This window comes from Triturus cristatus, chromosome 9, assembly GCF_964204655.1.
Source record: "Triturus cristatus chromosome 9, aTriCri1.1, whole genome shotgun sequence".
Classification (NCBI taxonomy): domain Eukaryota; kingdom Metazoa; phylum Chordata; class Amphibia; order Caudata; family Salamandridae; genus Triturus; species Triturus cristatus.
This window is the reverse complement of record NC_140592.1, coordinates 60,107,794-60,123,513: the sequence shown is the minus strand read 5'-3', so window position 1 is coordinate 60,123,513 and position 15,720 is coordinate 60,107,794. Positions and strand designations below refer to the sequence as shown.

At 43.7% G+C, this 15,720-nt stretch overlaps 1 protein-coding gene across 2 annotated transcripts in view; it reads left to right on the top strand.

The window, feature by feature from the left end:
• Positions 1-15,720, top strand: part of PODXL2 (podocalyxin like 2) — a 277,786-nt gene that overhangs the window by 123,637 nt on the left and 138,429 nt on the right. For both annotated transcript variants that reach the window (XM_085624405.1, XM_085624406.1), the window contains exon 2: positions 8,103-8,396. In XM_085624405.1, coding sequence (XP_085480531.1) covers positions 8,103-8,396 — 294 coding nt within the window. The remainder of the gene's footprint in view (positions 1-8,102; positions 8,397-15,720) is intronic.

Below are 15,720 nucleotides of genomic sequence, written 5' to 3'. Positions count from 1 at the left end.
TGCTTCTCCCAGCCCGCTCCATGGGTCACTCTCTCATCCATTGTTTTTCCCCCCCACCTGACCTCTGTGTGACTTCTGTCACCCTGCTGCCCTTCATGTTGTTTCCCCGAAGCGCTCCCTCTGCGATTTTTCCCTACCTGTGTCAATTATGGTGCGTTCCCCCTATCAGCTCCCTAAGTGTTGTTCTCCCCACCAGCGCTTAAAAAACGTAGTTTTGCGCTACTTATGTTCTTTATTTACCAATCCAATTCGGTAAGTAGATCATTTTGTAGGTTCAAACATGCATTGTGTGCGCACCTACTAAATGATGCGGGCACTGCCTCGTAGCACTTTTTTTGTTTGTTTCCTTTAGCCATGCTGCAGAGCACTGCTGTGCTGTACAGCATGGCTAAAAACCATTGGCAAAGTAAATAGGTCCCAAAGGCGAGACCTATTGGCTTTGCCAGTGCTTGTTTACATGTGTTATTCAGGTGGAAGATATTTTGCTACATCTGCATAGCATCAGGTACCGTGTTTTTTATGGGAACTTGACATTTCTCATTTCTTCCTAAATCTACAAAATAACACACCACGCTTAAAAACCAAAAAAGAAAAAAAATAGAAGCAAATGCAACCCGAGCACTTTTGCTGGAAATCCACTGGAAAAAAAGAAATTCAACACACGAAAATCCAAGAAAGAATAGGAAACACTTGAAAACTGCATGAAAGTTGCTAAAACAGAAGAAGCAAATCATCCTGGGAGCCCACATGTCAGTTGCAAGAGTAGTTAAACATTTTTTACAGACTACAGTGCACTAGTACAATTTGAGCTGTTTCCACCATTTGTAAACACAGTTTTGTTTTAATATTTTAATAGCTTTTGAAATACATAAATGCATTTTTGTCCTTAGTTACCCATTTTTAGGAATTTTAGTAAATTTTGGTGAGTTTAAAAAAAAGAAGTCACTTCATTGGGATTCGATGCGGCCAAGTACAAAGTTAAGCGCGCCACTTTTTAGCATCAATTAAACAAATATATATATCCCTATGTTTTCTAAATACAGTTGTAGTCATAAAGCAGAGTGTTCTGATTTTCGCAATCCTTTTTTTTTTATTTTCAAGCTACTTTAAAAACAAACTTTTTTCAATTTATAAGCTTCAAGTTCATTCTTGAAGCTTTTCACCTAATTCAGCTAATTCAATTAGTGAGAAGCGGAAGAACAGGCCAAGTGAAGCAACTCTGACATCATCATCTTCCTCCTCAATGCTCTTTGTCATACAAATCAACTAAGGTCTTTAAGGCTCTATTCACAAAGGTAAATTTACATATGTAGATTTACTGCTAGTAACTTTTCAAATGTAGGCCGAGATCTCCTCTATTTTCAAAATATTAAGTGCCAGGGCTCTGACCAGGAGGCCACTGCAGTTTGCACCACCCATCGCCCCTGTCGTCGCTGCCAAAACAACCACTAACCATCACTCTTGCATGTAAATGCAACAGTTCAGATTATTCCAGGTCCCCAAAGCTAAAGGAATGGCTGGAGAGGCAGGTATCAGCAATCTTAATGTAAATTGTATTCCTAAACTACTGTTGTTCAGCTCATCTCTAAATTAGATGAGCAGCGCCACCATGTGGTGGACTGTTCTAAGTGTGGTGTGGACAATTAGGTGCTGGTGCTGAGCACCGGAAACCAATTAAGTGCCGGTGCTGAGCACCGGAAAGCACCGGCTCAAATTAAGCACTGGGTGTCCCTGTGGTAAAGTATGGGGAAAATTAATACGGTTTATTCATTCATTTAAAACATATTTAAACTATTTTAATGCAAAATTCATTTGGAAATTAATTTAAAATAATTATTAATAATCTACAGTTAATACAATAAAATAATAAACCACATTAACTCAATAAACTAAATGTTTATTAAATATTTTAATAATTGGAATATGGTGATTTATCTTATAAAAATACTTTTAAAATGAAATGTAAATAGCAGATCCCACCTCCACTCCACTCCTCAGTGACGGTGTATGGAAGCCCACCATCAATGGATTGGATCCCTTCTTTCCTCCAGATTTCAAGCGGTGGTCTATTCGCCCTACCATTCATATGCTGTCTCATTACCTTTGGGGTCCCCCAGTGCTCATCCTTGAGCCACACTTTATGCAATGTATATTTGTTGCCCTTAGCCTCCCTGGCCCGTTCTCCTGTGCTTGATATAATTTCATATGCTGATGACACCCAGATTATTTTATCCATTTCTAATAATCTGTCCAAGCCCAGTCTAATTTTCGCCCTTGCAAGAAACCCATTGGCCATCAAGAAGCAGGCGAACTGCCTTAAGCTGGGCGGCAATAAGACCAAGATACTGCTCTTCGGTCAGCAATCCATCACCTGGTCTCTGGCCTGGTGGCCTCAGGAACTGGAGCCTATTCCCACTCTTGTGAGCCAAGCAAAAAGCCTTGCTTCATCTTCGACAGCGATCTCTCCTTCTTCGAACAGAGCGATCATGTTTCCGGAGTCTGTTTCTGCCTTCTCCGTTTGCTTAGGAAAATGATTCCTGGCTCTCTCTGTCTGTCTGTCGTTCTCCTTATACCTTTCTTACACTCTCTGTTTCTCACTTACTGTGCCGAGCTCTGTATCTCCCTCTTTCTCTTCCTCTCTGTGTCCCCCCTCTCTGTTTCTGTCCAGCTTTGTTTCTCCGTCTGTGTTTTTCTCCTTCCCTCTCCTGCTCTATCTTCTCCTCCTCTCTTTCTCTCTGTCTCTGTCTCTCTCGCTCTGTCATTCTCTTTCTCTCAGTTTCTCTTTATATGTTGCTTATAGTTTTTCTCTTTTGCATTAACCATCTCCCTCTCTCTCTGTCTGTCTCTCACTTTTGCTTTGCTCTGGCTCTCTCTAGCTCTATGACCCTCTCTCTTTCTTGCTCCTTGTCTCTGTCTCTCTCTCTCTCTCTCTCTCTCTCTCTCTCTCTCTTTTTCTCTCTTTCTCGCGCTCTCATATTGTTTTGACTTTACCTGGTAAAGGCAAGTGAGGAGAGTGGGAAAGAGAGTAGAAGTGTTGTAGAGGCTAGGACATTTTGTAAGTTACGAACAATTTGTTTTGTTTGTAAGTTTTACAAATCAATAAATCTAAACCTAGGCCGTGCTCAGTTGACCTGCTTCTCAGCTACATATAAAACAGCATCCGGCTTACATTTTTGGGGGATAAGTAAACAATAGGAGAAAGGCGAGTCCACCGTGTTTTCTAATTCATTTTCAGATCATTCATTAGTCTCTCTGGTTATATACTTATACTTACCTTCCCCGAAAAAACATAGCCGTAGATGGTATTTTGATAAAGCACTCCTCTCGGACCAAAACTGGATCACTGAAACTCGTGATTTTATACAATGGTTTTATGAGGAAAATATGAGTACAGCATCAGGTTTTATGGTATGGGAAGCTTTTAAAGCCACATTTAGGGGTAGGGTGGTTGCATATAGGGCAAATCTCTATAAACCTAGACAGCAGAAGATCCAAGGACTTCAGAATGCTGTGGATCAAGCAAGGTCAGAACTTATGTCTAAGCCCTCAGGAAACTCTGAGGAAGAAATTGCGTGCCAGGACTTAATAAAGGCAAAAGAGCAATTTATATATTTTTTTCTCTGGAAGAGATCTCGGGAAGTAATGCATTCAAACAGAAGATGTACGAAGAAAGTCAACATATAGGCAAATTCTTAGCCCGGTAAATGAAAACGCAGCAGAGTAGGCAACTAATTCCTCAAATAAGGGACCCTAGTACAACCAATCTGATTACCAACAAAGACAGTATTACCAAGATCTTTGTGTCCCATTTTGAGAAAATATATGCGGAGACCCAGCTTGTAAACACCCAGGCCCTTGAGGACTATTTCAGTGCAGTCCAGCTACTTATGGTTACCGAGGACCAGTGTAAGGTTCTTGCTGAACCGATTACATCCACAGAACTCAGGGATACTATAAAAGAAATGGCCAGTGCGAAGACCAGTGGTAATGATCGGTTACCCATCGAGGTTTATAAGGTGTTTATAGATGAACTTTCCCCTATGCTAGTGTCTTTGTATAATCAGATTATAGTTGGCTTGCCTGCCCCTGATAGATTTAAGGAAGCAGTCATGATCACTATCCTGAAGAAGGATAAGGATTCAATGGATCCAAGTTCCTATCGTCCAATTAGTCTATTAAACCTGGACTACAAGCTTTTTATGAAAATTTGGGCGAAGAGGATCTCAGAATGTACGCCTCATATGATACATGCGGACCAAACAGGGTTTCTACCTGGCAGATCAATAGCGGTGAATACTTTTTATCTGATTCAAGCTATTGACTATTTCTCTGCCAGGAAGGACAGTGCAGCTATTTTAATGATGGATGCAGAAAAGGCATTCGATTTGGTTGATTGGCAGGCCCTTTTTTTTATACTCTAGTAGTTTGGTATTCCACCTCGCCTGATAGAGATGCTAAGGAGAATCTATACGAGGCCATCTACGAAAATAATTATAAACGCAGAGCAGGCAGGGGAAGTATTTATAAGATGGGGGACTAGGCAGGGCTGTCCCCTTTCCCTCCTTTCATTCTCGCTTTTTATCGAGCTACTGGCAACAAAGATCCGAGCTAATACGTCACTCTCGGCTCCTCCACCAGGAATGTTCTATATTTGATCCCAGAGAGGGCAAATATCCAGCTGGCGCTGGAGGAAATTCAAGCTTTTACAGAATTAGGGGGATATAAGGTCAATCAGTCCAAAATGGAGCTTCTCCTATTCAATTCACTATAGGCCAATCTTCCTGAAGGGCCAAAAGTTCAGCCATTAGGACCTATTAGATATCTGAACCTTTTTGTCACAGCAGATTTTTGTCAACTGTTCCATTTAAACTACATAAAAACGCTCAATAAAATAAAAAACTTTTAGAAAAATGGTCGCTTCTACCTCTTACAATAGTAGGCCGAGTCTCTTTAGTGAAAATGTCAATCCTACTCCTGCTGATATTCCTGTTTTTAAATCTTCCTTTAAAAATACAGATTTCTTATTTAAACGAAGTAGACAAACTTTTACAGCAGTTTATATGGGCAAAAATAAATCCCGGACCAAGCTAGCTATTCTTCAACTAGACGTGGAGCAGGGTGGACTTGCATTACCTCACCTATCTACCTACTATCAAGGTGCGCTGGTTAGTTTACTAACACAGCTGGCGGTTCCTGCCTCGAAATTCGATAACTTTTAATTGAATCTGATGCTAATAGAAAGTGCAATTAAGCTACCAGCATTTCTGTGTACCGCAAAGCTACCCAAAAGAACAAGGTATAAGGTGGTGAATACAATTGCTAACCGTATACAATGGTTTCATAAAGTATACAATATTCCATTGTGCCACTCCTTTACTCCCCTTAAAGACTGCAAGTTGTGGGGTCTCCAGGTTCCACAAAATCTACTGCAGTCCTATAATAGGCTAGGAGTTTATAAACTGGGAGATTTTCACAATGGCACCAATTTTATATCGTGGGAGCCATTCGCATTGCATTGTGTACCACAGAGGGGCGATCTCTGGTTAAGCTTTAGACAGATAATTTGTTTTCTCACTAACAAGTATAAAATAATCAACGAGAGGGAAAGAATAATTCTAAAAGCAGCCCTAGAGTTGGACTTAAGTGGTATTGGTCATCGGTACCGTTTATTACGACAGGGTTCGAACCAGAATCTCTTGGGGCCATGCTTTCAAAAATCGCTCAGGAAACGAACTGCCGGTTCAATATAAAGGAACGGCAACGAGGGTGCGAATTTGGGAATAAGGCATTGAGGGCGGCGAATTTTAAGAGGATGTCCTTTCTTTCGAGGTAGTTGTTGTATCATACCCCCCTCAGACTACACAAATGTTTTCCTGCACTTCCAAACGAATGTTTTTGATGTAACTGTGGGGGCGGGCGATTGGGCGCACACATTTCTTTACATGTCCTAAACTATGTCACTTCTGGGAAGAGGTGTTCAGGTTCATTAGTGATTGTATGTCTATGGTCATCTTACCTTCATTTTGGACCTCTTTGGCTTTTCTGAAGCAACTAGCCAGCTGCCAAAGTATAGGCAATATTTCGTCTTTGCTGCTATTGCAGTAGTAGCCAGATCTCTGGTGTTGCAAAACTGGAGATCTCAGAAGGTGCCTACAGTGGGACAATGGCTCTCCAAGTTAGCCCGCACCTATCAATTTGAAGCGGCATATGCAAAAAGGGTAGGGGCGCTTCATAGATTTAAGATAACTTGGGAGGGCCATGCTCGGATTTCATGTTTAGATGAGAATGTGTAAGGCAGGCTATCCTTTTGGGTAAAGAAGAGACGTGAGGTTTCTATTTTATACCGTGCCTGCTTTTTTTTTCTTTTTTCTTTTTCTCAATTGTTGAAGTGAGGCAAGTTCGCAACATGTTTCTTGCCTGTGTCGGGGTTTTTAGAAGGCTAGCTATACTGTATGTGAATCTATTGATTGTCTACTGAAATATGAATTTGGGTATTATGAAAGTGTGTCCTTTATTTTATACCATGTTTAACATGTATACTTTGTCTGCTATCTATGCTCAATAAAAAAGAAAATATATATATAAATATATTACAATTACACTGTAGCCCAGACTTTAGGCTCTGCTGCACCTTATAAAGGTGCAAGGGTGTATATATCGTCCAAGAAATGTCTGAACATTTTATGTTGATTTTTTCTTATTACTTTCTTACATTAACACATTTATCATTTCAAAATCTCCAGTGATGTTCATTGCTCCCTTGAAAAGCACATTTTGCAAGCACATTGGCAAACTTCTAATAGTTTTCAAATACACTTTTGAAGTGGTTGAGAGAGCTTCAGTCCATGCCACTGCCTTGCAACTCCTGGACCAGTGAGCTCCACAGAGTGCAGATCTCACAGTTTGAAGACCACTGCTCTACAATCATACCCAAAATAAAACACCAAACTTTAGGAAGGCAGCGTTACAACCTAGTGAAAATTTGAGCACAGGTGGCAGATATGGAGACAAACTGGATCTCGAAAGGGGACAAGATTCAGCAAAGGTGTGCATTGAACATATTGTGTTTTTGAGCTGACCAAGGCTGGAAGATACAAAATAAAGGAGGCATGTCTGAGCCAAACGGTATCTCCTACAAGTGAGAGTGCACTGCTAGCTTCTGCCAGGATTTAGCGGGTAACTGTGTAGACACTCCCAGAAGGGAACATCCTTTACCCTGCAGTCTCAACAACGACCAGCTTTTACAACGACTTGCTGTAGGGGGCTCGTTGTTGGACTGGTGTTGGATTTTTAAGTCTAACACCTTCCCCACTGTTGCCTAGACTGGAGTTGTATTATAGCCTTATAGCCCGCCGTAGCGGGCTATACCGGCTGTTAATGGCCCGCTGCAGCGTTAAAGGCCCGAGCCGAAGGCGAGGGACTTTAACAACAGCAGCGGGCCATTAACAGCGGTATAGCCCTGCTACGAAGGGCTATAAGGCTATTAGAACATTCTGCCACTAGAGGGCAGAATGTTCTACCAAAACAAAGCCCTTCAGGGAGCGCGAGGGGATTGAAATCCCCACAGGCTCCCTGAAGTCTTTGTTCACAGCCAGAGCTGTGAACAAAGACACATTGGAATGTTGGTGCTCCGGGCTTATACCGGCCAGTATTAGCCCGGAGCGCTCCATTGTCTTCAATGGAGCTGCCAACGTTCCAATGTTCTAATAGTAATTTATACTATTCCAAAGTCCAGCACCCCCTAAAGCAAGCCGTTGTAACGTCTTGCATGGTAAAGTAACGTGTGGTAACGTTGCAGTCGGGGTACAGACTGCGTTGTAAAGGCATGCGGGGTAAATGCATGCACGGTTCCATCATACAACCCTCTCGGAATTCAGTATGGTATAACTGTGAGGCGCATCAGATCATGGACTGAAAACTAGGTTTCTGAATGGGAGGATACAATACTTGTGTCTTGTGTCCAGCCTAGTCATTGAGGTTTGGTTTTCCAATGCCAGAGTGTTGACTGGTTGACATGACTCTTACTACCTGCAATGCCATCCTAGGATACCTCCTCCCATTTCCCAGCTCCTCATGATGCCCCTATCTTCTTCTCTTCAAAGCTTCCATGTGGTTTGGCCTTGTGGCCACAGAGGAGCCCACGATGGAGGGATTCACCTCGACGTCTCTGATGGAGCTGACGATGATCCCTCACCTTGAGTCATTGGATTCAGTTGAGCGTGGTCCAGAGGAGGCCCGGGAGGCCGTCCTTCTGACGAGCCTCCTTCAGGCTGGCCAAGGCTCAGGGTCGTCCAGTCAGGAGAACGAAGAGTCCACGATATTACAGTCACCGCAGTATTTCTTGGAAGACGGAGCAGATGCCAACGAGACCAGCTTGGACCTCGGCCCACCAACAGGTAAAGTCTATCTTTCTACTCTTGTTCCTTGTCCTTTGAAAATACATAGATTCTTGTTTTTGTCCTTAAATATTTACTGTTCACAGTTTTATTCATATATGGCACAGTTTAGCTATACCTTCTAGTGTGGGGTAATATTAAAGTGTTTTTATATGTGCTTCCTACTGCACTTCTACTGTTTCTATATGCTGTTATTAACATATGATAGTGTTAGCTCATTAATAGTATTCCATTTAGCAACTTCGGAAGGATGGAAGGCATAGTCTATGTTGTGTCCTAGCAACTAGGTTGCATCCTAGTGATGGTTGCTAGCCTTCCCAAGGTTCTGGAATGTGGACGCCCCAGAGAAGGCAGTTGCTGCTGAAGGACGTATTCAGGGGTTTGTTCCTGTCCTCTCAATAAACTCTTCTACCTAAATATATGTTTGCGCCTCTTAAACGTGGCGACGAGGATAGGATGGCATTTCCCTGGAGGGCAGATTGGACAAGAAGCTGAGATGGATAGTGTACTGATCCTGTTACCCCTGGACAACATATCTCCCTTAACTCATCATATTGCAGTATGATTGTGGTGGATGCAAGTACATACGGACTTGGAGCTGCTTTAATGCAAACATTTTTTGGAAAGAATGCATGGTGGCCTTTGCACCCCGCACTCTTAAAGGGGCAGAGGTTATGTATTCAGTCACAGAGAAGGAGGCATTAGCGTGCTGGTGGGGTGTCAACTATTTTAAAACCTATGTATGGGGAACACATTTTGAGGTCAGGACTGGTCATAGACCCCTTATAGATTTGTTTACCTCCAGGGGAGCAGGGAAGGCGACTCACAGAATTGCCAAATGGTTGTATAGACTTCAAGGGTATGATTTTTCCCTGAATTATGTTCCTGGGATCCGCAACATAAATGTGGATTGCTTATCACGTTTGCCATTGCAGTGTGGAGATGAAGAAGAAGATTCCAATAATGATTGTGTGGTGGCCAGTGTGTCCGGGTCATGTGAGGGCGCCATTACTGTGGATGAGTGGAGAACAGCAGTGGGGGAGGATACCACCATGAAGAAATTAATGGTTGAATTGTCCAACCCTTCTAGCACCAATGTAACCCTGAGGAAAAGGTTTGGTGAGTTTTGGACCGTATGGCCAGAACATTCTTTTGAGGAGGGGGTGGTGCGCAGAGATGGTAGGCTGGTGGTGCCAGGAAGCTCGCGCATTAAACTATTAAAGTTACTGCACGAAGGTCATAGCGGGATGTCCGATATGAAGAGGAAGGCCATAGAAATGTTTGTGGCCCGGGATGGACAGAGAGGTGGAAGATTATGTGAAGGGTTGCATTGATTGTATGTGCAGTGACAAGTCACACCGGGTTGAAGAAACTCCCATTGCGTCCACTGGTTTTCCTAGCAAACCGTGAGAAAGGGTGGCTAGGGACATTTGTGGGCCATTTTCAGCTAAGGGGATAACCAATAAATTTGTCTTGGTACTAATTGATTATGATACCAAGTGGCCGGAGGTAGCATTTACTGGAGAAATTAATGCGGCAAATATCATTGCATTTTGCGATCAAATTTTCTAAAGGGAAGGCTTTCCTGGTATTTTAGTTGCGGATAATGGGCCCCAATTTGTAGCAGAAGAATTTAAAACCTATCTTTTCAAAATGGGCATTTCTCACCATATCCCTGCTGTTTACAACCCCAGGGAGAACAGTCACGTTGAGAGGTTCAATCGTGTCTTGAAGGAATGTATTTAATTGACTGAAAGCAGTAGTGGTGAATGTAAGGAAGCTGTAAAGGAAATGCTGTGGAGTTACCGCACCACACCCCATTCTGTCACCAAGGAAATTCCTTTTATGCTTCTCCAGGGCAGGCAACCAAGGACAAGGGTCTCCCCTGCATGGATGCTCAAGGGCTCCACACGACATGTGTGTAAAAGGAGTCTTGAGCAGAAGGTCAAAAAGCACCAAGACAAATATGTGAGCAGGCATAACGACAAATCGAGGAAAGGTAAATAAATATTTGCAGATGGAGATTGGGTGAGAACCAACAAGGTGGGTGTTCAAAAAGAGGGATTGTCAAAATGGTCAGTGCCCAAATGTATCACTAGGGTTGCGGGTAACAATGTATGGTTAACCGATGGCAAAAAGTGGAACACCCGAACAGTTACCTTGTGCAATCCTGTGGAAAGGGAGATGTGGTTGGGAAAGCTGGGTAGTGGTGAGGTGGAGAGGGTGGATAGCGATGGCAGGTCTGTTGCTGTGGAAGGCACCAGACGTGTCAGGAAGAGCCCCAGGGGGCATAACGATTATGTGTGCTACTAGTATTATATAAATGCTTATTCTTGTTTTTTCCGTTAGTATATAGTTTGTGTTTTCTATTTATTTGCTTTGTTGTTGGGAAGGGAGATCTGTTGTGTCCTAGCAACTAGGTTGTATCCTAGTGATGGTTTGCTAGCCTTACCAAAGTTCTGGAAGGGGGACACCCCAGAGAAGGCAGTTGCTGCTGAAGGACGTGTCCAGGGTTTGTTCCTGTACTCTCAATAATCTCTTCTACCCAAATATATATCTGCCCCTCTCAAAAGTCTACTCTGCCCTTCAGATGTCAGATGCAAGCACTGAGTTAGACTGATTCATCCTATGGTTTTTGTCATTTCTAAGCACTGCAAATAACATGTGTTACTACCAGCTAATTTAATGACACGAAATGTGCCCACTTCACAAGGATTGAAAAAGGGGTTGCCCTTGTCAAGAGTTCCAGTCTAAGCCTTCCGGTCGCACCAGACGTCATGGGTGAGTGTTAAATTAACTGGCCTATCTTCAAAGCTGGCTGAAGAAGTGGGTGGTCTAATTACTTATTTTCGAACTTCGTACCCAGGAGACCTCTGTTTACTTGTGCCTGCCTACACAACTTGTGTGATCCATGACAAATCAATTTATATCCCTGTGCATTTGTGCCTTACTAACTAAAATTGGTGTATATGTAGAAACACTAAAATCAGTCATAAGTGTGCAAAATAAGAAGAACATTAACTTATAATTACGAAGCATTGTAATTGCAAGTTCACACGCTGTTGTACACGATAGTTGGATAACTCAGCGAGCTCAGCGTTGACACAAGAGGCATCTAACATTATTTTGGGTTCTTAAAGTAGCCCACCACACTAATGAGTTACTTGTACCTAAAAGTGAAGATGAATTTGCAGATGAAACTGAACTATACCTGAGTCTCTTCTAGAGCGGACATTTCTCGAATATCTATAAGTCTTGACATAATACAACTTTGCATAACTTCCCGTCATCTTGAGCTGAACCCCGAAAGTCCGACTTCCTTCTACTCCCACCCAAGTTATCTCCAGTGCCAGTTGAAGAATGGTTAGCCTCAACCAACTTACGGACTGCCAGACTTTCCATCGCCCAAATAGCCAAACCCCTAAGCTTCACTCTGGACAGGAAACTTCGGGGCATATTATCAAGGACGGCGTTAAAAATATCGCATGTTTAGCGGCAGAAAACTGCCGCTAAAGCGGCGATAATGGGCTTGATAATATGCCCTTGAGAATTCCAATAGAAGTCCATGTTCTGGTGTGAACATGGGCTTCTATTGGAATTCTCCAGGGCATATTATCAAGCCCATTATCACCGCTTTAGTGGCAGTTTTCTGCCGCTAAACCAGCGATAATTTTAACGCCGTCCTTGATAATATGCCCCTGATTTCTTAAGCGACATCAAGGCAATAACCAGATTGGCCAACTTGTAACTCAAACTCATCCCGGACATCAAACAATACATACCAATTCAATTCCTGCAGGTGGTTTCACATGCATTGTTTGTTCCTTTCCATATTTGACTACGGGAATGCCCTATTAGCCGTGATGCCCAAACCTCACTGCCCAGTTGAAAGTCACTTCACACCAGGTCTCAGGTGCAAATTGATCTCACAGCATCACCCCAATGATGTCCTCTTTAAACTGGCTGCCGTTGAAGGAAGATCCATGTGTGAAATTTAAGGAACAGGAAAAGTGAAGCAGGAATGTGTCAGTATAGTGAGGATTTCAGTAGAAATCCTCTAAAAGAGAACAAGTGTTTAGCATATTGTATTGTATTGTATTGTAATTGCATTTATATAGCGCTTAATACCCCTGACGAGGCGTCGAAGCACTTTTTCGGCGAGTAGCACGCTACTCCGGGACCCATTAAGGAATTAGTGTTGAATTAGTATAGTGAAATATGAAAGTAACTTAAGTGGTGGATAGGTTAGTCAGTTATTTGGATTCGGAAGGATAGCAGAAGGATAGAAGAGGAAAAAAGGTTTGCATTTATATAGCGCTTGTTACCCATGATGGGGTGTTGAAGCTCTTTTTTGGCAAGTAGCACGCTGCTCCAGAAACCCATAAAGGATTAGTGGTGAATTAGTATGGTGAAATATGAAAGTAATTTGAGTGGTGGGTATTAGTCAGTTATTTTGAGTGAGAAGGATAGCAGAGGGATAGAAGGGGAAGAAAGGTTTGCATTCATATAGCACCTGTTACCCCTGATGGGTGTTGAAGCGCTTTGCTGGCGAGTAGCACACTACTGCGGAACCCATAAAGGATTACTGTCGACAATTAGTATAGTGAAATATGAAGTAATTTGAGTGGTGGATATGTTATTCAGTTATTTGGATGGAGAAGGGTAGGCGGCGGGATAGAAGAGGGACTTCCCACTCCCAAGAATAGGGCAAGCAGAGAGCTCTGTACCTCTCAAAGTCCAAAGGGGTCTGCTCTAAACTCTAACATACATTAATTAAAACACAAAGATACATTTTCATCATTCGCTCCTCACACCACCCTTCCAGGAGCCAATGGTCATGCACTTCGTGTGCACAGTAGCAACAGCTCCAGATTTTCTCATCCCATGAAACCTGGATATTCACACGACCTTGGGTAGTACACCAGTCCTGAAAAGCGATGAATAGGAGGCTTTTCAGCCAATTATTTCTTCACATCGCTGCCAAGATTTTCTTCTTTGGTCTCACTATCTCTAATACCCATCACTCCTTTCTCTAACTACTGAAGCCTTGAACCCGTATCTGCAGACGAGAGAACATGCAAAGCAAACAAAAAATGCCAATTCAAAATTCGGGCCTAGTTAAATTAGCTTAGTTGAACACTAAAATGTGCACTTCGACTGCATGATTATAGGTGCACGTATAACTTCGAAATGAATTCAGCATTACAAATGTAACTTAGGTGAATGAGTTCATGCTGATATTGTGCAATGCACTTTCAAATAATTGCAACATGGCTTGAGACATAAGTGTAAATATGTATGAGAACTACATTTATCCACAGTTAGGCTAAACATGAATGTGCAGATGTTTATGAATCTCTAGTTATTACAGTGAGTGAAATTCAGTAATGCATTTGAATACTTCACTTCCATTAATAAAGTTAGGCACACAGAGAATGTGGTGCTAAGTGTACGTAAACATTGTGCTTCTGTGATGTGTAAGAGTGGAGCTAACATTACGCTCCAGCAGATACCACATGTCATCATTCCAACAGCATACCATCACAACCTCACACCATCCTAACTACACACCATCCCAACCACGCAGCATTCCATCCAAACACCATCCCATCCACACAGCATCCCAATCACACACCATCCCAACTGCACACCATCTCAACCGCACACCATCTTAGTCACAAACCATCCCAACTACACACCATCCAAACCACGCAGCATTCCATCCACACACCACCCCAGCCAAACTCCATCCTAACCCCAAAGCATCCCAGCCACACAGCATCCCAATCACACACCATCCCAACTGCACACCATCTCAACCGCACACCATCTTAGTCACAAACCATCCCAACTACATACCATCCCAACCACGCAGCATTCCATCCACACACCATCCCAGCCACACCGCATCCCAACTGCACTCCATCCCAACCACGCAGCATTCCATTCACACACCATCCCAGCCACACACCATCCAAACCCCACACCATCCCAGCCACACAGCATCCCAACTGCACTCAATCCCACCCACGCACCATCCCAACCTCACACCATCCCAGTCACAAACCATCCCAACTACACAGCATCCCAACCATGCAGCATTCCATCCACACATCATCCCAGCCACACACCATCCCAACCAAACACCATTCCAGCCACACAGCAGCCCAATCACACACTATCCCAACCGCATACCAGCCCAACAACACAGTATCCCAATTATATACCATCCCAACAACACACCATCCCAACCACACACCATCCCAACTACACACCATACTAGCCACACAGCATTCCAACCACACACCATCCCAGCCACACGCCATCCCAACCACACACCATTCCAGCCACACAGCAGCCCAATCACACACTATCCCAACCGCATACCAGCCCAACAACACAGTATCCCAATTATATACCATCCCAACTGCACACCATCCCAACTGCACATCATCCCAACTACACACCATCCCAGCCACACACCATCCCAACTACACACCATCCTAGACACAGCATTCCAACCGCACACCAGCGGCGGAGGGGCGGGTCGTGACGGGGGGGAAGCCGACAGAAGACAGGTTAGGTATCATTTATTTATTTAATTATACCTATTCAGTCATCTCTCGACTTCTCCCTCTCCCACCCTATCCCACCCCTGACCCGTCCCAACGCCCTACCGCGCTTACCTGTGCTGGCCGCCGCTGCTTCACACCATCCTAATCGCACTCCATCCCAACTGCACACCATACCAGCCGCACACTATCCCAACCACATAATATCCCAACTAAACACCATCCCAGCCACACAGCATTCCAACCGCACAGCATTCCAACCGCACACGATCCCAACCGCACACCATCCCAAATGCATACCATCCCAACCACATGCCATCTCAACTACACACCATCCCAGCAACACAGTATTCCAATATCACAGCATTGTAACCGTATACCATGCCAACCGCACACCATCCCAACCACACTATCCCAACTGCACACCATCCCAACTACACACCATCCCAGCCACACAGCCTTCCAACTACACACCATCTCAACTTCACACCATCCAAACCACACACCATCCCAACTGCACACCATCCCAACCGCATACCATCCCAGCCGCACACTATCCCAACCACACACATGCCAATCACACAGCATTCCAACCGCACAGCATTCCAACCGCACAGCATTCCAACTGCACACCATCCCAGCCACACAGGATCCCAATCACACAGCATCTCAACTTCACACCAGCGGCGGCCGGCACAGGTAAGCGCGGTGAGGCAAGGTGTGGCAGGGGGAAGTCGACAGATGAATAGGTA